Genomic DNA, 24,878 nt, shown 5'->3' with positions numbered 1-24,878 from the left:
ATCGAAAGTGCAGCCGCTGCCGATCTTAACGAGGCACAGTCATGCCAGCCCTCCGGAGCCGTCAAGCGGGCCGGGGGCTGCTCCATAAAAATTTAAACTCTGCAGATGAGCAGAGGCGATTATTTCCAACTTAAAGTGGATTTAAAAAATGTGAGAAGTACCAAAATCTTTAATAAAGAAAACAAGTCACTTCTCTGTCACGACTGCTTATTACTTATCACTCTGTCTTTTGTTCTTTTGAAGTACAAACAGGCAGGTAGACACATCATGTTACACTTTTATCTTGCATGTAACTTAGCATTCTTTTTTTTTTTCTTTTTTATTTTTAGGCTTGGCAACTCTTGGTTGACCTCACAGATCACAAGGACCTTGTCGGTTTATAATCCCTTATTCTTTATTATTTATGCCTGCAGCATCTGGTCTTCCTAGGCGGCCTCTCATCCAAGTACTAACCAGGCCCGACCCTGCTTAGCTTCTGAGATCAGACGGGATCGGGCATGTTCAGGGTGGCGTGGCCATAGACGATTAAGTAATTACTTAAACATTCTTCAAAAGCAGTATTTTAATGGGGTTCGGTGCCCCATCCTGTGTCTGTTCCGGTCTCCAGCTCTGTTCCTTTATCTAGGATGTTTTTTAACGGGGGTCGAGAGTTCTTCCTATCCCAGGGCAGACACGCGCGGCTGCTTTTCGGTTGTCTGGTCCGAGGGTCCGAGCGTCCGCTGACCAGTGGGGCAGGTGCTTTCTGGCTGAAATGCTCCTGCGGCCACGAGGTCTTGGAGCACTTTTGAATTTCCAGCCAAAATCCTGAGCGGACTTTGGACGCCGCAGGCTCCATCTGCTCGTGTATTCACTGGGAATATCTGTGGGCCACTTACTGTGCGCTGGTCATTGTCCTGTCCTGGGCCAGGGGCAGGGTGGGCAGCCTTGGTCTAAGCGAAGGACAGCCTGGGTTTTTGCCTGTGCAGCCTGCGTGGTGACCTGGGACCTGTGAGCTGTCGGGGTGGCTTCGCTTAGGCTGTGAGAAGGTGGAGAAGCTGTCGGAGGGACGTGAGCACAGGATTGATGTGCTGTGGTGAGTTCTAAACGTGACAAGCTCGGTGGCTGGGTCGGAAGTAGACTGTAGGGCACAGGCTAGAAGGAAGGACCGGCTGGGAGGTCACCTGCGTCACTCAGCAAGACAGTCATGGGGGTTGTGGAGACAGGGAGGTTCAGGTGTGTCTTAGGGATAGAGTCAGTGGGACTTCCTGAAGGAGCAGGTGCGCTGGGCTAGGGAGCGAGCAGAGCGGGTAGAGCATTAAGCTCCTCGAGGATGCACGGTCCCTAACGGGGCGTGGGCCGGTGGCGAGGGCTTCCCGGCACATCCCAGCTGTGGTGGCCGGGGTTGCGGAGTGTCCTTTATGCTCGCCCCTTCCTCAGAAGACGTGCCCCAGCTCTCGTTCCTCGTGTGAAGCATGTAAATTACTATCACACGTTGGAAAACTTCCTGCTAGGTTTGACCTTCGGTAATGGTGTCAGCGTATCTGGTCTCCTTTGTGACCCGCCTAGTTTACTTTGTGCACGTCAGAGCATGATTGTGGGAAGGGGTTCGGGGCCCACACAAGGTCCGCAGCACCTGCTGGGGGCGCCCTCGTGCTTGGCCCTTCCCCGCGGACCCCCGAGGACGCCCCCCTGGGAATGCCGCTCCTGCAGGCCTCCCCTGGCGTGGGACGTCCCCAGCCAGCCCCGAGCAAGCCGTTGCTCTCCCATCTTCAGAAGCCCTGTCCTGACCTCACTTCCTTCCCGTGCGTCCCTCCCGTCCTCTGTGCCCCTCGTGTCTCCCGGCACGTCCCAGGCAGGACCCTCCCTCGGGGCCGTCCCCACACCGCTGCTGTGTGAGTAGCGCGGCTCGCCCACCCGGTGTCGGGACCTGTGGTCACATGTGACGCGGTCACGCGCCGCCCCACTGAGCACACCATTCTGCCGCAGGGCACCTGCCTTCACCATGTCCCCTCCGCCTGGCTGACGCTGCTCCCAGTGCCCCCGCCGCCTCTTCCAGAGGTGTCAGGACCGTCCCCAGCCCCTTCCGCGTCCTTCGCGCCCTCGGTGGTACCCCGCGGTCCTCGGTAGCTCCAGGAGACCCGGCTGCAGGCCTGCCTGTCCAGCGGCCGCCCTCGTCCCCACTGGGCGGCCCAAGAGGCCATCAGACCCACGTACCCGAGCCGAGTCCTTCGTTGTCCTCTGCAGATCATCCTGCCTGTGGTTAACGCAGCTCCGCCCTCCAGATTTTAGGCCAAAACCTTTGGAGATTGTCGTCTCAGCCCCTTTTACTCTCCGAGCTGCTCACCAGCCCGGTGGGCAAGTTCTGTTGGCTCCGCTCTCAGAGCGCCTGGAAGCCGGCCATGTCTCCCGACCCGACCCGCTGCGGTCCGGGTTCGAGCCGCTCGCTTCCTGCCGCCGGTTTTAAAGTCGCACCCTGAGCCGCTGTCCTCACTCCTGAGTTAGCGTCACGTGGCAGTCCCATCAGGCCTGTGACAGAAGCCCGCCAGAGCCCGCACAGCTCCCCCAGACGCCAGCCCGTCCTGTGGGGCTGCACAGCCCCCCGGGACCGGGGCGCCTCCTCCTGGAGCCCCCCGCCCTCGTCGCCTCCTCTCTCCTTGCCCCCCCTCCCCTCCCACACCTGCGTAGGCCTGTGCCCTGCTGCGCCCCTTTCTGGAAAACTCTCCAGGTGTCTGTCTGCCTGCCTCACCTTCCCAGCCCGTCTCGAATGCCATCTGCAGACGGCTTCCTGGCAGCCTGGTGCGCCCGCGTCCACGCCCTGGGCCTTGCACTCCGTTTCCACCTTCCTCGCGTCCGGTCCCCTCCCGGTGCTGCTCACCCTGGTGGCCTGGCCCAGCCATGTTCCTTTTGTGGGCTGCGGCTCCCCGTGTGTGGTTGGGGTCTGTGCCGACTGCCCGTGCGGGGAACAGGGCCGGCCCGTGGCGGGTCCCTGGGCGTACTGCGGAGCGAGCGTGCGAGGGCGCGCGTGCCCCTCCCGCTCATACGCAGGGCAGGAAGGGGGGTGCTGCTGAGCCAGGTTTGGGCACCGGCAGCTGTGGGGGGTGTGGCATAGAAGCCCCCTCCGTGCTGCCCTAAGGAGCAGGGGCTTGAATAAAACCAAGTCTAGAATCTTAGTGGAAGGTAGTTCAGAAGATGGGTTCAGTAAATATTTGTTAAGCCGTTAAACATGGACTTCAAAATCTGAAGAGGTCGTGTTGACCTGCGCTTCACAAACAGTGAAATAAAGCGGTGTAGTTTGTCATTCCCTTGAAACCGACGTTCGACAAACAGCGTTTCGATGCTTCCTCTGTGCTGAGTTCTGCTGGGAGCTTTTTCCATAGACTCTGGTGCTGTGATAATCTGCCTCATGAGTCTTTTCCTTTTCTGTAATTAAGGGGTTTTAGAATATTAAAAGTTCATTATTTGCGATATCTTGTTTAAAGACTGGCTTAGAATATTTACCTACTCTCCCACGTGGAGCTTGGTTAAGCCGCTGGGCTAAACATTCGTGGTTCTGAGGTATACGATAATTAAGCGTTGTTGTTTTACTTGAGATGAGGTGGAAAGAATAAACGTATGGGTATTTTCACATACTCCTCTCTTTTCGTTTTTCGTTTTTCCCCCCACTCTGAAAGTGAAACAAACATAGGAATAATAAACCCAAGCCAGTGACATCTCTGAGCCCCATTTAAACCGTAGGTGCCACTGTCACTTGGGTCGAAAGTAGGACATTCAGGCAGCATTTTAATGCTCGCGGAACACGAGTTAGGACACCAGTGTCCTTTGCCGGTGAGTGAGCTCGCTGCCAAGGCAGGCCAGCCAGGGGCCGTGATGGGGGGGGCCGTCCTCCCCTCCCCCACTCCCCCGGGGCCACCGGCTGGGCACCCCCCTGCCAAGGCAGACTCTCAGCCGCGTCCTCTTCCCCAGAGATAACTGGCATGTACGTCTGAGGACGAGGGCCGCGGTTCGTTCTGGAATTTATTTCTTGTGTGTTTGCGCACAGGGCTAGCGTAGGGGGCCAGGAGGCCATGAGGTGAGGGTACGTCCATCTCCTTTCTTTTCTTTGAGTGCAAGAACTTTTCCACTTAAGTTTGAGTGAGGTGAGGAAGTTTTTCCTTGGTTAGTTATTATGACACTTAATTTTTGATTTCCTGTTTGCAGCGTGTGCCCTGCCGGTGGTAAGAATGTGTCCATTCCCTTTCCCTCAAAGCAACTTTATTTATTCACTTCTTTTCGGTGCAGTGAATATTTCGTTAACCCTGCGTAGACTGTAGACTCAGTAACCCCCGAAGCAACTTTAAAGGTCACAGTGCTTCCTCTATACCTGCTGCTTTGGATGTGGCGTTTGTACAGACGCGGTTTGCTTTTTGCTGTATTAGGAGATGTTAACGTTAAAAACAAGGCCTTCCAGCACGGGAGGCAACACGCATTTATTTGAGATCGAAGAATCGCTCTTTGGGAAGCGCCGATTCGGACAGAAGCCCAATAGCTTTGGGGAAACGGAGGCAGGGGGTGTTTGTGAGAAAGGAAAGGGACGATGACGTCCATAGAAGGAAGGCCTTTTTTTTTCATGGTGGTCATTTTTATTGCTGAGAGCATATTTTTCAGTGTATACACACGTGTGTGTGTGTGTATACATACCTGTATATACATACATATGTATACATATACACATATATACAAATTACCTTAATGATATTGGGAATTGATGAATAAAGCAAATTCATATAACTATGTTTAGAAGACTTGCCTACACCATTTTTCAGCAATTAATCATGAGTAGTTCATGGAGTCATTTTTCTTTTTTTTTGTCTTTTTTAAAAATGTTTTTTAACATTTTATTTTTTTCCCTTTCCCTCCCCCACCTCCCTGCCCCCTCCCCGCTGGTAACCACTAGTCCATTGTCCATGTCCCCGAGTCTCTGTTTCTTTGTCCTGTTCCTTTGTTGCTTTTAGGTTTATGTCCCACGTATAAGTGATATCATGTGATTTTTCAGCCTTTTCTGTCTGGCTTCTTTTGCTTCATGTGATGATTTCAAGGCCCCTCCACGTTCTTGCAAATGGCCGTATTTCATCTCTTCTCACGGCTGAGTCACGTTGCACCGTATATATGCACCGCAGCTTTAGCCAGTCATCTGTCGTAGGACACTCCGGTTGCCGAAGGAAGGCATTTCTGTTGGTGCAGAAAAGGTAACAGTGACGCTGATTCTAAACGCTTTTTAACTTTCAGTCTGGCAGTCCTACCTGCTTTCTCGTTATCCGTGGAAATGGTTCTTCGGGACAGTGTCGCTTTAGGCCGAGTCCTGTTGTAACATCCCAGAGGTCAGAGGCAGACGTGCGAGGCAGTTCCTCTGCGATGGCAGCTCCGGGCCCGTTGTCCAGTGGCTTCGTCGATGTCACTTTTTATATTTTCCCCCCTTTTGATCAAGATTTTTCCTTGGAAGCATTGTTGAACAGAAATTAAAAGCCTCGCTGATTCTTCATCGTCAGGGGACTTCTTTGGGGTACATCACGCCATCGTCGGTCTCCTCCCTGGTACGTCCTGTGCCGCGTCGGTGGGAAAGTGGATTTTTAGGAGCCTTAGGCTATGTTTGAGCGACAAGGGCACCAGGACTGGACGGCTCTACCGTCACGTTTCTTTGAGGGCAGACGTCTGCAGTTTCTGGAGGTTTCTCATGAAGGCTCATAGGCCTTTGAGCATCTTAAAATGTCGAGCCACGATTTTCAGGGCGGTGTCTAACACTGAACTGTGCAACACGAAGTTTTAAAACAGTAAAACTTGTTCCTGTAGCAAACACAATGCTAAGTGCAGCTCGAAGAACAGATCCGAACCAGGAGGCAGGCAGTACCTGAGCGCAGGCGATGTCGCAGGACCGTGAGGTGTCGGCGGGCGCTGCGTTTTGTGCCCAGAGCCCTTTACCACTTTACCAGCCGTGTTTTATCCAAACGAACAGGGAGTCACAACAGGGCAGACCCCGCCTCGTTCACCTAGGATACGGCCAGGAGTAATTCCGTCGTCTGATACGACTCGTGCCAGGGAAGTTAAGGGTTCTTCTGGGTTGGCCGTTGCTGTGGCGGGCATTGTAGCACCTGCCAAAGGGAACGTGTTCTTGCAGAACTGGCGCCGTCACTGGCGCTGACATCACCAGGCATCGAGTGTCCTTGGCTGCGCGTGTGACCAGTTGAACGTTCTGACCTGTGAAGAGGTTTAAAGGTGATGCCCGATGCTGAGTGGTCTTCCCAGTCAGAACTTAAGGGGAAAAGGGAACAAGAATCATGTAGAGAGCGCTCAGCCTCATGCAATTTCTGAGATGGAAAGGAACCGATGAAGGGAAAAAGCAGGAACAGAGATGCAGGCAACGGGCCGGCCCAGAGTCTCGGGTTCGTTGTCCACAGCAGGTGTCGTCTGCCTCATTTCCTAGAAATCTCACATGTCTAAATCCTCTGTTGGCTGAGCAGCCCAGTTAGGCGTAAGAGCTTTCTTTAAATTGGGAACATGAATCCAAGACTGAGCAGCTTTAGACTTGGCCACACATGGATTATTTAAGAATACCTGAAATTTCAGGAGGGGTCAGGGAGGAAGGGAAAGATGAATGTTTTAATTTTGCTTATGAAGGTATAATTTACCTAATTGCTGTAGGTCATAGGTAGTTTAGGGGAAAAAATTTTCTGAGATTAATGGGCTTTTACCTTATTGTACCTGTTTTTACAGGTTTTTACCTTATTCAACTTTTACAAAGTAAGTCAGTTTTTAACATTCATGGCTCATACTTCTTATGTCTTGTCAAAGACATTTTTGCCTCCATCACAATTTGAAGATTAAAAAACATTTTCATCTATAAGTTCTGTTGTTTTAGCCCTAACGTTAAATCGGTGACCCATTTTGCGTTAAATCACGTATATGAAGTAAAGTAGTAAGAAAGGTTCATTTTTTCCTCCCCCGTGGGTATCAGTTACTCCAGCATCGTTTGTCGAAGACGGCTCTTCCTTCCCTGTTGAAGTACCTTGGCATCTTTGTCTGAAACCATTTGACCACGTACACACAGCACGGTTTTTACTGTGAATGAATGGAAAAATGAATTTTACATATTATGCCTTTGAAGGCAACTCAGGATCCTGCAGGGCTCCTGAAGTATCATAATGAAGATTCATTTTCATACTCTGGTGAATTATTTTTTAATTAAAAAAACCGTTATAGAGATATGAAAAGTAATTAAAATAACCGACCCTAGGCGGGATCCGGGACTGGAGGGAAAAAATGCTGTGTAGTAACTAGTAGATCAGGTGACAAGGTTGGAGCCCGAGTGATAGACAGGAAAAGTTGAGTTAATGTGAATTTATGAAGTTGACAGTTGTGTGGTGGTAACTTAAAGGAATGTCTCTGTTTTTAATAGATATACACTAAAGAATTTAGCAGTAATGGCGGTGATGTATATGATTTTAACTCTCAAATGATTCCCAAAAAAGGTATGTGTATGTGTGTGCATGTGTGTACGTGTGCATGTGTGTGCAGAAGAGAAAGAATGAACGCGGTGGTAATGCAAACGTTAATAATGCAAGTGTTAAAAATCGGTAAATCTAAACGAAGGGTATACCACCTTTGCCGCCTTGAAATGATAACCAAATAAAAGGCTTTTCCTTTTCATAAAAAAAAAGACAAAACAAAACCCATTACATCAACTTATTGGCTTAATATTTGCCATTTCCAGAAAAGTAGAATTTAAATGTATTGAAACAGCTATTAACAGTGATCTTTTTTTTAGATACGAATGATTTAAATGGTCGCCGAGCCCCGCGCAGCGGACTGTGGCGTCTGTCTGCATCGAGGGGACAGGGTCGCTCTTAACTCCAGGCAGCACCTTGGGGCCGTGTGAGCCTGACTGTGTTTTACCAAGTCCTGTGTGTGTGTGGTCTGTTTTCTGCCACAACAAAACCAACACCAAAGAGCCTGGCATCTGCCAGGTACAGATGATCGGTTCTCGGGCAGAAATGGGACAGGATCGGGGTGAAGGAGGGTGGGGTCAGCACAGCCAGCAAGCTCTTCGCGCGTCTCAGTGGACTCGGCTCGGGGACTCGCGCGTCTCTGCACCTCTGGTCACGCGTGAGGCTTAAACGCACCCTGACCCGTCGTTCGTCCCGCCGTCCGTCTCGTCTCGGCCCGCGTTCGGCCCGCCCGGGTTCGCCGCTCGGCGCTGCTTCTCCGCTCGGCGCTGCTTCTCCGCTCGGCGCTGCTTCTCCGCTGTCTCTCGTTCTGAGCCCGCGGTGTTGCTGTCCGAGTTTTCTGCCTTCTCCGGGATCTTCCCGGGGGCCAGGGCTGTCCGGGGTCGTGCCGGTAGTCACGTCCGCGGTGGCTGTGTCCTCGCGCCGCAGAGCGGTGGGCGCACCGTGTCCGGACACGTGTCCGGGCCGCGCGGATGGTGCGGCTGCCCGGGCGGCTCCCACGTGCTCATGCTCATCTCGCAGCGATGAGGCCCAGCCACCCCCGGCGCGTGTCCTGCGTGAGTGTCGGGAACCAGGGCTGAGCCCGAGCTCAGCGGTTCTGGGACTGCAGCGGTGGCCAATGGCTCCTGACCCTGACGGGGACCAAACACAGTTGTTTCTGAGAGATTTCTGCACAAGGTGGCAGTGTGCGACTGTGCTTAGTCATGACATTGATCCAGGACAGGACGCTGCTTGGAATATTTTCAGTTTACAGTTTGTCAATAATCGATGGGTGCCCCATGGGCTCTATGTGGGGCGGGGTGTCAGTAGCAGGTCGCCCCTCAAGAAAGAAACCACGCCCACAGCCTTCAGAGAGCAAATGGGTTTGTACGCATTGGGACCCGCGGGGGCCAGGCCACACGTGATCCTGGTGGCAGAAGCTTCACCGGGTGCTTGTCCTGTGTGTTTATTATTAGACGTTCTCTGTCAGGAGGGCTACCCGCCTTGAGGGTCTGCAGTGCGGTGTTGTTCCCTTCCCGTGGAGGGTTGGGGGCACTGGGGACGGCCAACACCGGTCTTGGGCAGGGCTCTGGGCCACCCCAGCGTCCCTTCTGCCAAGCAGCCCATGGAAGGTTGAGCTCAAAGCCACCCCTCATCCTGGTCCTGAGGCCAAATCCCTCAAAAGTAGGTGAAACGTAAAAACCGTGAGTTCGGTTTGGTGGCCGCTTGATGATGGCGTCTCCTGGCTTGTCCCTTCCGAGGCTTTGTGACGGTTTCTGCACCTGACAGTTTAGCCCGGCAACTGAGAGCTTGTTCTCGCCGACCAGCGGTCAGCCGACAGGACATGGAGAGGGGTGCTCTCTGCAGACCCCTGGGGCAGGGTGTATCCCCCGCCATGCCAGCATCCTGGGGCTACTCCCGGCCCTGCTCCCTTTCCTCCGGTCCCTGACTTTGCCTGTCTGACGCCAAATCTGAGTGGGTGCCAGGAGCCAGCAGGAGAGGATGTGCTCCCCTTCCGCTTGGTGCTGCTGCCTTTCCTGGGCATACAGGGCCGGGAAGGGCTTGTCTGCCACCGCATCACCTGCAGCCTGCGTCACCAGGGACCAGGAGATGCGTGTCCCCCACGGGTCCCTGAGACTCGATGAGGGCATCCTGTTCAGACAACTGGTCCGGGAGAAGACCCGACACGATCGTCGTGTGGTCACCAGGGAGTCAGGGAGAGCGAGGTCAGGGCTGGCATGAAGCAGGCTGGCTCTATGAGGGCCACTTCATTTTCTTTCCTTCTATGTAGTTTCCTTGAATGACATTTTCCGTAAGAGAGTTAAGTCAGGATATCTTAATTTCATTTTCATTGTCCTAAATGATATGATGTAGCCTGAAAGAATACAACTTTTATTTCCATCAAAATCTGGTAAGAAATTTACTGGAATTGCCCACTACGTTCCCCTCTCACACGACGCTTCTGCTGTGGCCACTTAGCAGGACCTTAGGGTGGTGGAGGGACGTGGGCAGCAAGGATGTCTCATTTGGAGACACTTCTCCTGGTAGTCTCGGTGTGCCCCTGCTCTCCCCAGCATCGCCCTCTGAAAGGTTCAGCTGGTAACTAGAAGACTGACTTTTTCTCAGTGGTTATTAAGGCAGAAGGTATCCAACGTTAACTCGGCCTGAGATTTTTATTATAACAAGTCGGTTTGCCCATTTATGCAGTTGGCTTTGGCTTCCCGGTCCTCGCGAAGCTTCTGCATTGTACGGGGGGAGCCCGTGGGGGCAATTGCTTTATGTTTTCACTTGGTTATAACTGGGGAAAAGTACGAGAGGAGGAATTTGTGACAAAGGGAAAACGTACGATGTGCACGTTTTCGACGGCGTTCGCTCTGCCTCGATTATCTTCTCGTGGTGCTGAACTGCGTTGGGCTCGTGGGGTCTGCGTGGGCGCCCGGGCCGCTAGGCTGGTGTGGGCTGATTCACCAAAGGAAACCCCTCTGCTCTGTGTCTTTCAGAATGTCGTTCTTTCGGGAGGCTCGACGATGTTCAGGGACTTTGGGCGTCGACTCCAGAGAGATTTGAAGAGGGTGGTGGACGCCAGGCTGCGACTCAGCGAGGAGCTCAGCGGTGGCCGGATAAAGGTGGGGGCCGGGCCGGGGCGTGCGAACGCGCGGGGCTCCTGCGCCTGAGCTGGCTCGGCCCTCCCCCGATGCGAAGGGCGTGGGGCTCGGCTTGCAGCGCGGGACGCGGACGAGCTCGAGTCACTTCTGCGCCCCGCTGTGGAGTCGCGTTTAGAGGCTCGTTCCACGCGCGTCGCTGACACGGACGGAGCTGCCGATGCGGCAGCGCTCTGCGCCCCCCCAACTCTGCCAGCCTGTGCTTTTCTTTCGTGCTGAGAGAGGCCAGGCGTGGAGCGTGATGACCGGAATCCCAGGGGATGGCACCTTCTCCCAGTGCAGATCTTCGGTGTTCTTATTAAACCAAATACCGGGTGTTCGCGGGCACTTACGGTGTCCGTCTCCAAGACGACGGCTCCTCAGCCGCTGCTGGTCTTACGGGGGCTTCTAAGGAGACTGGGCTTTGGTGCAGGGTGAGGAGGGCAGCTGTGTTCTCGGCCGGTGGAGTCACATGGCTGCAGAACGTAATGTTGGGGGTGCTTAGTGTTACTTGGAATGATCTCGACGGTGCCAAACATCTCAGTTGCTTAGTGAAAACTAAGGTTGACTGGCTGGTTGCCGGGGCGCAGTCCTGATTGAATGCTTTTAGTGCCAGGAAAGGCGAGCCCCCTCTCACTGGCGTGTGGCGCCCTCTGCACTGCCGTGGCTGGGCGCAGGGTGGTGACAGGAGCCACCGAGAACCTTCTCAGATCAGAGGTAGCGTGTCGCTGATGTCCCCACAGAAGGACGAGGGAAGGGGCTGTGCCGTCCAGGCGGGAGGGGCCCACACGTTGGTCGGCGCTCGGATAGGACAGAGCCGCCCTCCTGCCCGGGGAAAGGTGATTGGCGTGCACCTTCGTCCCGACAATGCACCCGTCTGCTTTGCAGCCGAAGCCGGTGGAGGTGCAGGTGATCACGCACCACATGCAGCGCTACGCCGTGTGGTTCGGGGGCTCCATGCTCGCCTCGACCGTAAGTCCTCCCCCCGCTCTCGTGTGTCGTCGTCTCTGCGTTCCCTGCTGAGCGTGGGCCAATACTGTCGTGTGAAGTGCTGTGTGTTCCGCTTGCCTGTGGCTCTAAACAGTGGCACGTTTAATTCCGCGAGATAGAAAAAATAGGGTCATTTAAATCGTCCAGTGAATTGGCAAGTGTCCATGCTAATTTGGGGTCACGGATAATATGGATCGGTGAAATCCAAAAGCAGCCTAAAACATCTCGCGTTAGTCATTCATTCTAGTGACTTTCCCACGTAGTTACTGCCTTTTCTCCTCAAATTTATGGCTAGATAACAAAATCGCTAATTTAGGGCGATCACATAGCTGGTCCTAAACAGAAGCTGAATAAATTTTTAAAAAGTGAAATAAAGCCTCGTTTAGGAGTCCAGGCCCTTGACGAGGTGAAAACCGTAGGACCAAGGGAGGTCTGGACGGAGCCGGGGCTGGTAGGGAGGGTTTCTCGTCGCGGGGGGTTCGTTGACCTTTCTTCCTTCCTGGAGCATTTACGTGCCTCTCCCGCTTGTCACCCCTCAGCCGGAGTTCTTTCAGGTGTGTCACACCAAGAAGGACTACGAGGAGTACGGCCCCAGCATCTGCCGCCACAACCCCGTCTTCGGGGTCATGTCTTAGTGTCGGCCTGGACGTCACCATCCCAGCAGTGCCACGCGGACGAGCAAGTGTCCTTCAGAACCCGGAGAAGACCTCAGCTCGTGTGACCAGTGGCGTCTGGTGTTGGTGTCGGGAGCGAGCTTGTGTCGCCGAGTGCATGAGGCACCGCCAGAGTCCGTTCAGTAAAAGCCATCTGTGTCCGCCGCCCAGGCCCCCTCCCTCTCCCCACCCCCAGGCTTCAAGTTGACAAACACGTTCTGAAGGAATTAAACTGCGACTTTAAAAATTATTAAGAAGAGAGACATAGAACACGGTGCAAAACAGACCCCCCCAGAGAGACTGCGGGCAGTAAACCTCTTTCCCCCAGCCTGTTTTTGTAAATAAAACGCTGTAAACTTGAAATACAAATTGACGTTTATATTTCCTATCATTTTGTATCTTAGGGTGTTTGGTACACTGGCTGGTCCTGAGCATGAACAGATGGTGTCATGCGGTGCTCTGATAAACGTGTCCAGTTTTTGTGGGGCATGTTCCGACAGGTTTGTAGGCGCGAGCAACGTAAAACAGCGAACTTTTTTGCCACACGTTGGCTGGAAAATGACTGCACTGTGTGGAGTGGCGTGGCGGGTCAGCACGGAGCAGTGTCGTGTGAGAATTGTTACAGATGGCGCACCTTTCCGTGTTCTTGTCCGAACCTTCCGGAACTTTCACGGAAGGCGCCCGTTCGCTGTGGGTGAGCGCCGATGAGACGCGACCTTGCGCCATCGCAGTGAGAGCGGTCGGCCTCCTTGCCGCGCTTCCTCTCGGGCGTGGTGGTCCCCCGTTTTCCTCCTTCGCGCCTACGCTTTTAAAGAGTGTTGAGATCTGTTTCACGTCGGAGGAGGAATCGATGGTCAGCACCAAGTTCCTGGAGGGAAATCTCCTAAGACAACGTGGCCTGCCCGTGCTCCGCCCTCGGACCGGCGTGGAGCCCGCTGCGGGCGGGGTGGGCCGGGGCGTGCTGTGCCCATGGTTTCCAGGTCCCTTCCCAGGGGCTCAGATCACGGCTGGAAGCTCTCGGTAAATCCTGATGTTTGCTGAGTAGGTCGCCGGCTTGAAAGGTAGTTTGCCAAATTAAGAGATTTAGTTTTATTCCATTTTCATGATACTTAATATTACTTTTTAAACTGGTACTTATGGTATTTCTCCAAGTCATGAAGTGTGTTTTATCCGCTGAGCACTTGCCTCTCTAAGGAAGCCTGGGTTTCATCACTTAGGCTTAGAAGCAGGCGGGGCCCACATGGCCGGCTCTCTGCGGGGAGTGGTGGAATCGGGGCTTCCCGCGCGGTCCCTGCCGCTCTCCGAGTGTCAGCGTCCCTGGGGCCTTCACCCCCGCCGGACAGTCTCCGGCCGCTTGCTTCTTCCTTGGTCCAAACACGCAGTTCCTCCGCCCTCACTCTGGGCTTCGCTGCTTCTCGGGGTCACTGGACTGTTCGGTCTTCAGCCGCCTTCCTGCAGCGCATTCCGGCCGGGCCTGCTGCCACCTGGCTCCCTCCCGTCCAGGCTGCACGGCGCCCGCCCGAGCCCTCCCGGGTCCTGCCACCTCATTTCACACCTTCTTCCCTTCGTTCCCTGTGCCTCGCCCGCCCGAAGGTGCTTTGCGTTTCTCACAGCGAACGTGCCACATGGACCTCTGTGCTCCATGGGCCTCCCCCTTTTTTTTAATTTTTTTTAACTTGGTCCGGTGCTTGGTCAGCAGGTGCCTTCTCCCCCCAGCCCTAGAATAATGCGCTCCTGTGGGTCAGTGCCGGGACCCAGCCCTGGGGGCAGCGTGCCCGCTTTCCGTCTTGGGCAGCTCTTCTGATGTCCCTGGGCCACGAGTCCAGTTGTACCAACACTGGTTAAATGGGAACTAGTGTCACCCTTTCCTAGACCACAGAACTTGTAAAGCTTCCATTGTCCTTATTTGGGGCAAGGTTATCTTTGCGATTGTACTTACGTTTGCCAGCCTACAGGATCTTGATCAGAGCACTTGGTTTTAAACATAAAATTTATGGACGGCATGATCAGCATGTGATTGGCACAGCGCAGGGGCTCTCGGCCCTGGCTGGGACCCGTCCAGGTGAAGTGAAGCAGATAGGGGGTTTGGGGGAGCAGGAAGGCACCTTTACTTTCCTGCTTCTAACTCCCTATATGATGCCAGTTTGTAGATGGGGCTGGAACCCCTGGCGAGCGGAAGGCCGGGCTGTTACCTTTGCACTCTGGCTGCTCCCAAAACAGGCGGTTTCTTACCCTCTGCCCTCGTATCTGTCTGAGAGCTGCGGTAGCCCCGTGGCCGTTGGTCGATTGGAGTGACTCTCACTTTACTCCTGCCGGATGCTGCGGAGGGGTGAGAGGGGTTCCGCAGCGTGCACTGGGCGCTCTGCGAGGAGGAAAGGTGCTTAGAGCTACGTTAGCGAGTGTGAGAAAACCCACAGACACCTTTTCTTCAGATTGGATTAGCTCTGGATCATGATATGATCGTGTCGATAGGTAAAATCAACCTTCTGTGATAAAAATGCCTCAGTGAACAGTTTTCTATAGAAAACATTTCAACACATGCACACTTTAACAAACATTCTAATCAATAGTTTTTACAATTATGAAACTTTTATTTAAAATTTTTTAATATTTTTATTTTTTTTTAGTTATAGTTGACATACAATATTATATTAGTTTCAGGTGTACAACACAGTGATTAGACGTTTATATAATTTATGAAGCGATCACCCTGATAAATCCAGGACCTATCTGACACCACACAGTTATTACGATACCACTGACTATATTCCCCAGGACTGTTCCCTAACTACCAGTTTGTCCCTTTGAATCCCCTTCTCCTTCACCCATCCCTCGCCCCGAGTCTGACAACCATCCGAACGCTCTCTGTGTCTATGAGCTGGTTTCTGTCGTTGGTGTACCCTGTTCTCCAGATCCCACACATGGCATTTGTCTTTTTCTTTATGACTTAACTACACTCAGAACAAAGCCCTCTAGGTCCATCATGTTGTTGCAGGTGACACAATGTTATTATTTTTTATGACTAATATTCCATCGTCTATATGCACCACCTCTCCCTTATCCATTCACCCACTGACGGACACCCAGGTGGCTTCTATACCTTGGCTGTTGTAAATAATGCTACGATTAACATATGGATTCACATGTCCCCTCAAAGCTGTGTTTGGGTTTCTTTGGATAAACACCCAGAAGTGGGTTGGTTGGGTCCTTTGTTGTCTCTCGTTACAGCCTTTGTTTTAAAGTCTGTTTCGTCTGGTGTCAGTATTGCTACCCCAGCTTTTTCGTTTGTTTCCATTTTCATGAAATGTTTTTTTCCAACCCTCCACCTTCAGTCTGTGTGTCTTTCGATCTGCAGCGAGTCTCGTAGGCAGCATTTACAGGGGCCTTGTTTCCTTATCCGTTCAGCCACCCTGTGTCTTTTGATTGGCCCGTTTAATCCCTTACATTTAAAGTAACTGTTGATAGATATGTAGTTACTGCCATTTCATTGTTCATATTTTTTATCTTTTTTCTTTGTCTTCTTAAATCCCTCCAGCATGTGGTGATAAACTCCTTTGGTTTTTTCCTTGTCTGGGAAGCTCTTTATCTGCCCTTCCATTCTGAATGGCAGCTTTGCTGAGTGGAGTCATCTTGGTTGTAGGTCCTGAGTTTTCATCACTTTGAATATTTCATGTCGGTCCCTTCTGGCCTGCATCTGGTAGATTGCTTGTCTCCATTTTGTTCTTTTTCTGGAGATTTGTTCTATGCTTTCACGTGGGACATGCTTCTTTGTCTCCCCATTTTGGCTGCCTTCCTGTGTCTGTCTCTGTGTATTAGGTGGGGCTGCTACATCTGGTCTTAGTAGAGTGGCCTTGTGTAGTAGGTGTGCTGTGGAGCCCAGGGGCACAGTCTCCCCGGTCACCTGAGCCAGGTGCTCCATGTGTGTCCCTTGTGTGGGTTGTGTGTGCCCTCCTGTTGTAGTTGAAGCTTGGTGGCTGTTTGCTCATCAGTGGGGGGACTCACTTTGGACTAATTGGTTTTGAGAGAATGACCCCAGGTGGTGCTTTGGCTCAGTCAAAGCCAGCCACTGGGCCTGCAGGCCAGGACCTTCTGGGAGGGACACTGCTTCAGGCCAAGTTCAGCTGTAGCCTGTGCCCTGCATGAGGCCACCTGTCATGAGCCACCCAGCAATCTGTAGATGGCCGCCACCCACGCTGGGCTTGGAAGTGCCTCCAGAGGCCAAGCCACGAACCGAGGCCAGCTGCTGTCTGAGAGCTGTTTGGGTGCGCTGAGGCCGGATGCTGCTGGTTTGGGGCTACTGAGCCTCAAGAGACTGCAGGAAAGTCTGCAGCATGAGCCCAGACAGGCCACTCATGTGGAAAAGCTTCTGGAAACGGTGTGGGCGGCCCCATGGGGAGGGGCGTGGCCAAGGAAGTCACCTGGGTGGGGCTACCTGTGTCAGTGACAGTGCTGGGGACTCAGAGCGGGCGGGGAGAGCTCAACAAAGGGACAGCGCCCTCCACCAGCACTTCCGTGTGGGGGATGCCACCCTGAAGCCCTGGCCCGAAGCCCGACACCCCGGTTCCTCCTTGGCGCCCCTTGAGGGGCAGCCCCGGTGCCCAGAGCGAGTGAGTCCATCAGCGGTGAGTCCCCTGCGGCCCCCCAGGAGGAAAGTGTGTGACTCCATCAGCCCCTGTCTCGCCCGGCCATCATCCCCACTGGTTTTCACAGCCACCGTCATGGGGACTTCTCCCCCGCAGCACTGGAGCCCTGGGCTGAGGAGCCCAGTGTGGGGCCGGGAGCCCTTGCTCCTCAGGGGGGACCTCCACAGCCGCCACTCGCGGTGGGGGGACCCGCCTGGTCTGCGTCTCCGCCCCTCCTGCCGGTCTCCAGGTGGCCTCTTCTGTGTGCCCTCCGGTGTCGAACTGCTGTGCAGCCAGATTTCGGCGACTCCCAGTGATGGCTGTTGTCAGCTCACTTGTGACGGTGACATGGTCGTGAGAGGAGGTGGCACAGCGCCCGCCCGCTCCGCCATCTTGACCGGAAGCCCCTGGACTAGTTTCAGTGGTTTAGTTGCTTTGCCTTATCTCACAGATATAGACATAAACGCAGCTTCATGATGATAAGATCGTTATAGGGTTAAGTGAAAAACAAATTCGGTGCCTGATATGCATTTGCCAGGGTTTTCTTTCTGACAAGAGTGATGGCGAGCTCGGGGCTGCCCTTTACGATGCCCCTGTGGGCACCCCGCCTGGTGTTCCGCGGGGTCTCCATCAGTGCTGCCCAGGGCTTCGGCTTCCGCTTTATTAATTTTCTAGCCAAGACTGGATTGAAGGACATGGGGCTTATCATTCTGTTCCTACACACGTAGAAGGTAGGGGAAGAAAACACAGTGTGAGAAATCGAAGATGCCGGGGGGTGGCGGGGAGAGGGGTAGATAACGCCTTGATCGAGGCCCTCGATGGGGTAAGAGGTGGTACGACCCGGGGCACGGGGGGCGGAAGGAGAGGCAGAAAGCACCTGCTTGCAGTGGGCAGATTCACGAGGCGGGGCCTCTCTGTAGTCGAGCTTCCTGTCATCTCGAGGGGAGGCGGAAGGAGGCAGGGAGTTGCCTTTTCGGGGTCAGGTTTTGCCAGGCAGGTGTGGCGACAGGGTGGGTGTCCTAGGGGTTCTCTGTCACTGAAGTCTGGGAAGTCGGGGCAGGGCGGGGAGTAAAGGGAAATGAGAGAGTCGGGGGAAGGGAGGGACCGAGGCCTGGAGGCCCTGAGCTTCTAGGCCGGGGGGTCGGGGGGCATAGAGAAGGGTGTTAGTGCTCACGATTTCAGAGGGAGAACATGTCTCAGTGAACACAGGATCGTTGAGGTGGTCGTCGTGTAGGGTTGCATTCGTCGGAAACTGAAGGATGTAGGGAATTTTGAGACAAGGGTATTGGATCTGTTGTCTGGGTGGGTGCTGCCGTCATCTGGGTGGGCATGGGGCTTTGGCCGTGAGAGCCGGAAGTCCCGAGTCGGGGTGGGGAGTGGCCATAATCTGAGCCTTGACCATGTGCGGGGGACTTTGCCAAGTGCTGGCCACGTGTGGCCTTATTTAATCTTAAATGCAGCTCTTAGAAATCCGTATTGCTGTTACCCCATTTTCCAGATAGGAAAGAAGCTGTGTGTCCGTAACCGTTTCTCCAGAAGTAGGTGGGGAGTAGCCGCCGAGTGGGAGAGTTGGTGGTGGCCAAACCCGAGGATGTGAGTCCGTGGGGTGACTTCATAAGATACTGGAGTAGAGTCTGGAAACGTCAGTGGGAAGATAGAACCCCCCCACCCCCCATCCTAATCCCTTGGCATGTCGTGCCTTCTAGGAAGCTACTGATATTGGATGTTTTGATGTTGAAATATTTTCCTTTCTGTTCAAAATGCTTTGCTAGTATGTTTTGTCATGTGCATCAACTTTATACGGCAAATAAGGTAAAAGAGTTTCTGATCTGAGCACTTAGAGCCACAGGGGCCCATGGAAAATGCTCGATCAATTTTAGCCATTATTGTTCTGTTCTAAAGCACTCGTCGTCTCCTGAGAACCTTGCTCATCAAAACTGCATAAAAATTAGTGTCGGTGGGGAGGAGAGAATCTTAGGTTTATGAACTAAATTGGTCTGTGGGACTTTTCTTAAAATATTTTAAAAAAGATATTAGCATATAGTTGTAGAACGTAAACACAAGGCCCTTTCTTGTTACTTAGCTGATAAAATAGAATCGTTTTTATTATCCGTACAGTTAAAAAAGTCACCCGTGTTGCCTGCACAGCGGCTGTCTCCCCACTTGGCTCCACGCCGTGACGTGTCCTTCGTAACCCACGTGAGGACGTCTTCAGTTTCTGTTGTGCCTGCTCCACAGAAGGGCTGTAGTTGAACACACCGGGATTTAGTCTTGGTGTCGCTGTGTGATTTTGGTGGCAGGATGGTGGGCAGCCTCCCGCAGTGGTTCCCTGTCCTGAGAGCTGTCTCACCTGTGCCCACACCTCCAGCATCACCTCTGCAGGAAGGCCGCTTCGACCGGCCCCATCGGTCAGCTCCTCCTTACGTGATTATACTCAGCATCCCTCCCCAGACTGGGGTCCTCAAAATTAGGGGTCTGATCTTCGCCATGCCTGGCACATAGCGGGCACCCAGTAAACACTGAATTCAGTTCCCGTTCGCACAAGACTCCGTGCCTGCTTCTCTCTGGCGCGTGTGCTCTACGCCGAGAAGCGTTGCGTGTTTGGGTAACCACAGGTGAAACCTGGTTTTTCAGTGTTTGGGATGTTAACTGTCATCACCTTGAGCCTTTTAAGGATGGAATCTGGCCCTGGCATTGTGGCCGTCTGCGGCTGATCGCCTAGAGAGCCCAGGGGGAGGGGCTCTCTAGACCTGAGTGTGCTCTGTGGTGGGGTGGCTGGTCCACGCTCCAGCCTGAGTGACACGAACGGTGAGCTCTCGCGTGACTGACGTGCCAGTCGTCCTGTGATTAATTCTTTCTTCCTGCTCTCTCCCTCCTGTCTCATCTGTAAAAATTACGGTGGTGCCAAACAAGCCCGTAAGGTTAATCAAGTGCCTGCTTATTTAAAACCACAAGAGAGCCCCGTTAAGAATATTTATCTGTTAAATAATGCTTTACTTAATTGAAGAATATTTCATAACGGTTCTTTTAAAAGTAGCTGTCAGGCTTGTGAAATAGAAATGTTATTGATTGGCAAAATAATTATGTGGGGCTCTGATCGGCAATTACATCAGTTTTACTCGTTCAGATGGAAATAAATCTTTTTTTTTTTTTAAAGAGAGGAAAGAAACTAGCTTGATATTGGTATCCTGGAAGGATTTTTCTAACGTTGAAAAATCTAGCTCTTTCCACTGTCTGTAATGTCTCAGAGTAAGCAGCTGTTTACTCCCTGTAGGTCGATGGCTCAGCTTTACCCTTTTGTTGTTAGCTTGGGCTGCTACGGATTATTTCTCGTGGAGTGTGTGTGTACAGTTACATGTGTGTATTAACAGTACCTGCCGCCAAGAATTTCGAAAAGTTTAATTGACGAAAGTATTGATAATTGATAATAATACAGTTTTAATAATTACAAACCTAAGGATTTATGATGCAAATTTAAATGCGGTGGCGTTGGCTGTCCGATCAGCTGTAGTAACTGATCAAAGCCACGTCTAATCCACTCTGGGCTACGTCAGCACTCACTGCAGGTACATTCGGAACAGTTTCCCGTCGGATGTACCTTGGCCCCGCGTCACCTTTCTTCGGCTTCTCGTTTGTGACTGGCAGTGGCGACCAGATGACCCTTTTTGGTGAGATGCGCTCATGTCATTTGCTCACAGCAGCCGAGCTCGGGAGACGAAGCAGAGACCTGCCGTCTGACTCCTGCATCGCTGTCGGCTCGCTGGTGGTCCCTGTCCCCTTTCCGTGTCTGCCTCGGGAGGTAATGGTGATAGGGTCCTGTGTCATACTGAATAACTCAGAACGTGAGAGTCTGGTGGAAAGGTGAGCTGTGAGCGGTGGCCAAGGCCGCTGTGCCGTGAGGGGACCAGGCACAGCTTCGGGGGCCCTGCAGGCTGTGGGCTGCAGAGACCTCACCCTCCGGGTTTGTGCGGTTGGTCCTTCTTGCCCCAAGTTTCGCTATTATTTTTAAGCGGAGAAAGCCGTCATTTGGTGATGGCTTGCTCGGTTCTGGGTACTGAGCACAGTGCCCGCCCGTCAGGGCACGTTGCTGAGTGCCAGGCTGATGGGTGTCCCTTCCAGCAGGAGGGATGGGCCTGATCCGACCATCACACACAGTTACGGGCCATGAAGGGCCCTGGAGAAGGAAGTGCAGCGTGCCGGAGCGTGCAACACTCCGGGGTGGGCGTGCAGGGTCCTGAGCACGTGACCTCCGGCTGGGATCACAGAGTCATAGGTGGGGGTGGGCGTGAGAAGCCCTCTAAAAAGAGGCCGAAGTAGCCCTTTCCAGCGCTTCACCACGATGAATGCCTGATGGAGGGAAGTGTGGGGGCCGTGACCTCCAAGACGGGCCGGGTTGGGGGTCTGGTCTTAAGAACAAAGCCCGTAAGCACGCGAAGAGATTTTAAGCAGGAGAGGGGCGGTAGGATTTGTGAGAGGCGGAGACGCCTCGAAGTTCACCCAGAGCCGTAGCCTTTCTCCAGGATCCCGGAGTAGCCCCGGAAAGGGAGGGCCGAGTGCCCCTCCAGCTGGGGCTGTCTCACGGGTGGCTCCAGAGAAGTGTCACCGGTGCTCATGAGGTCAGACCATCTGCTGGGCACTGCCAGGCAGGAGAAGGTGGAAGTTCCGTGGCTCACGCCATAAAAAAACGGGCACAGTTGATGAGCAGTGTGAGAGGTCGGAGGTCGGAGGTCGAGATGGCCAGGTACTGGGTCGCTCCAAGCGAGTAGGGAACGGGCTTTTCCAAGTTCAATCTGGCAAAACACATGGCCCGGGGATGCGTTTTCAGTTTTAAAATGGGAAGATAATTTCCGTCGCTGTATTTAGAACTCGTGGGTCTTTTTTAAAGTCTTCTCAGCACTAGGCTTGCTTTCTTGTGTAGAAAAAGATCTCCTGTGACTTTGTCCATCATCGTGGTATTTGAGGTCTATTGAAGAAGGCCTTATGATACAGCACAGCGTCGAGAAGGTGCTCTAGGGAGTGATTCGAAATGAGTTTGAGAGCCACAAACGTACGGATGACGAGTTGATGTTGAGCACTGACGTGCCTCGTCTTCACCGGGGCAGCATACTGAACCTGCCTTTCTGGTTCTGAGTCATTTTCTTGAGCCGAATTAGTACGTTTTAACATTTATTTTTTAGGTCTTACGTCCATGAGGAATGAAACTTTATAGGTAGTCAACACGTCATTGCGTCATGTAATGAGAGATTAAGAATGTTACTGCCATAGCACACGAAACTTAAATGTCCCGCAATGGCAGAGATTTAAAGCACTGTAAACTTTCTGCAAACAGGCTGTTCTCGGCCGGGCTGATACAGACCGGTAGTTGAGTGACCTTTAAAGAGCCGGCAGCGCTTGCGCCAAAAGTTTACGAACAGCGTCCTTCGCAGGGGGCGTGTCCCCCAGCCCAGTGGCGAGCACTAAAGCACTCTTGGTGGCGTTGGCGCTGTGCCTGCCCGGGCCCCGAGCGGGCGATCTGTCCGGGACCCAGTGCGGCGGTGCCTCATGACATAGTGGTGCAGTGGAGACAGGATAACTGGACAGGGCTTAGTGACCGTGCCCTGGGAGAGTTTTTCAGGGTTTTTGCGTTTCTTAAAAAAAATCACTGATATATTCACACAAAGACATGTACATTTTGGAGATCATACATACACACACACACACACACATATATATATAAACCTATATATATTTTTTTAAATATTAAACTCTGCCGTTACAATGGATTGTTCTGGAAAGTCCTGGGCTATGAATACCGCAGTTACGTCTATTCAGTCCCCCACCCAGAGGTGACGCTTCTGGCCAGCTTGACTAGACTAGGAAACAGACTTGGTGCTCTCCGCCTGGTACCAGAGGTGGATTTGTGGGGTGACAGTTGCAGACCTTCGGCCCCACCGATCGGCCTTTGCTCCCCTTCCCCGTTCACCAGGTCCTCTCGATGACCTGTGATGAGAAGCGACTGATGGCAGTCAGAATCCCGTTGTGTCCAGGGGACGGTGTAAAGCTTGCCGGGCTCAAGCCAGGGACCCCGTGGGTGAGGCCGGTGAACATCGCCCAGTCCTGCTCACACGTGAACTGTGCCCGACAGCGGGCGGTTGTGTGTGAGTGTGAGAGCGGAAACACACTCGTGTTCCAGTCACGTGAGCTCAGGCAGCCGTGTGCAGAAGTGCAGCACGTGTCTACGCAGAGCCGGCTGCGTCGAGTGCTTCCGAGCGGGGGTGGACGGGGTCGGGGACGCGCGCCTTCCAGACCAGGAGCCCGCTCGGTGCCAGCGGTCCGGAGGACAGCTCGGGACGCTCGCCTGAGGGACCCCCCGGGAGGAGCGGCCCTCAGAGGGCTCGTGGGCTCTGGCTCCCAGTGGATCGACTGAGAGAGCGATTAAGGTTTCTAGAACGGATTTTTTTTTTTTTGGAATATGTTTACTGTGAACTGAAGAGAAGTGATAACTGTGCTTCTGATGGTCACGGATGATAAATACGGAAAATTTACTTGACAGCGTCTTGATGCTGCGCAGAGAGAGTGTAATTGACCCCATGGGCTGCTCGGCGTGTCCTTCCGTGACTTTTAACGGTCACACCCAGCAGCTCGGCAGCGCAAACGCCGTCTGCGTTCCCCCAGCCTCTCGGCCTTCAGGACGGGGTTCCCACCCGTGGGGACTCTATTTCCAGGGCACGCAGAACGCCCTGAGGGGAAGGATTGGAGACGCCCAGAGCCAGCTGGGAGGGGACTGGCAGTGTGGCGGCCACTGCGACATCTAATTTCGATCTCTTGGGAAAGACGCCGTCCCTTCGTGGGAAGGGCGGACGAGGGACCCGGGGCGCTACCCCAACTCGTCCCCCCCAGGCGAGGACTGCAGTTATGCTACCATTTTTTCATCTCCAGTCCGAGTCGTGTGCTTCGGGAAGTATCCTCTTTTTGGGGGACAGTCTTAAAGAGGGAGACAGCACTGTTCCTTTGAGTGGCTTCAGTGGCATCGTGGCTGTGGTCGGGGCAGAGCGCTCCTAGATGTCACTGACTTTCAGACGCTGTTTGAAGTGACCGAACCAGGTTGTCCCGCAGTCTGGAAGCTGGAAAGTCCGAGTCCTCAGGGGCTGGGCTCCCTCTGGAGGCTCCGGGGAGGATGTGTCCCCCGCTCCCCTCCCGCTCCGGTGGTCCCGTGGCTGGTGGCCTCAGAACTCCAGCCCTCACATGGCTTCTCCCGCGTGTGTCTGTGTCCAGACGTCCCCTTGTTATAAAGACAGTTGTATTGGGTCAGGGCCCGCCTGACTCCAGGGTGACCTCATCGCTGTGGTGACCCCGTTTGCAGGGGGACCCGCCTGCTCCGCCTCCGCCGTCTCCCTGGAGGCCCAGCCTCTCCTCTCGGCCTCTCTGAGGTTCGCAGCCGGGGAGGCTGCAGCCCAGGTCTCCCTTCCCCTGGGAGCACTTTGTGACCTCACACGTTCCTTTCGGCAGGCGGCTCCCCGCGGCGGGCCCCCCGTGCCTCTGCTCCCCGACCCCCTCCTCATCGCCAGGCCTGTCAGCGAGTGTTTGTTGATGGCTGTGGGGCCCCTTGGGTGAAGGTGACTCAGTTTCAGGCGAGGGCAGACTGCTCACCCTGTGTGTGGAGTCCTGTGTGGTCACGAGGCTCCGTACCCTGAGCCTGGCCCTGGCTGGGGTCCCCTAAAGCCAGCTTCTCAGAAAAGGTGTTCTTAGGGCCACTGGCAACCCAGGATGCACCAGAGCGCCAAGGCACGGAGATGCCAGCCCGCCACACTGCCCACGTGCCGCGTCCCCTCGCACGGTCACTGGTGGTGGCGGGACGGACAGCTGTGGACGAGCGTGCGGGGCCGTGCTGTTCGCTGCTTCACGCAATGATTACGTGCCACAGACGTTTTAATTTCTCAATTTCTTCCCTGGGTGGGAAAGATGTCAGGTTCCGATGTTCTTTTTTTATCAAATGAAAAATGGCGATTACTTGCAGGCCTCTTCATCCTCCTTCTTCATCTGCTGAACACGTTTACC

At 53.7% G+C, this 24,878-nt stretch overlaps 1 protein-coding gene and 1 pseudogene across 10 annotated transcripts in view; one reads left to right on the top strand and one right to left on the bottom strand.

The window, feature by feature from the left end:
- Nucleotides 1–12,592, top strand: part of ACTR3B (actin related protein 3B) — a 57,342-nt gene extending 44,750 nt beyond the window's left edge. For 9 of the 10 annotated variants that reach the window (XM_039861113.1, XM_039861108.1, XM_039861118.1 and 6 more), the window contains 3 exons: nucleotides 10,436–10,561; nucleotides 11,465–11,548; nucleotides 12,106–12,592. In XM_039861113.1, coding sequence (XP_039717047.1) covers nucleotides 10,436–10,561; nucleotides 11,465–11,548; nucleotides 12,106–12,201 — 306 coding nt within the window. In that variant the 3' untranslated portion in view covers nucleotides 12,202–12,592. Of the gene's footprint in view, nucleotides 1–10,435; nucleotides 10,562–11,186; nucleotides 11,294–11,464; nucleotides 11,549–12,105 lie in introns of those variants that run through there. The other variant, XM_039861111.1, reaches the window with a different exon arrangement.
- On the bottom strand, nucleotides 405–523 carry LOC120601583 (uncharacterized; annotated as a pseudogene).
- Nucleotides 12,593–24,878: the final 12,286 nt, after the last annotated feature.

This window comes from Pteropus medius, unplaced genomic scaffold, assembly GCF_902729225.1.
Source record: "Pteropus medius unplaced genomic scaffold, Ma_sr-lr_union100, whole genome shotgun sequence".
Classification (NCBI taxonomy): Eukaryota; Metazoa; Chordata; class Mammalia; order Chiroptera; family Pteropodidae; genus Pteropus; species Pteropus medius.
Note: the sequence above shows the minus strand (reverse complement) of the source record. Positions and strands in the feature narration are given on the sequence as shown.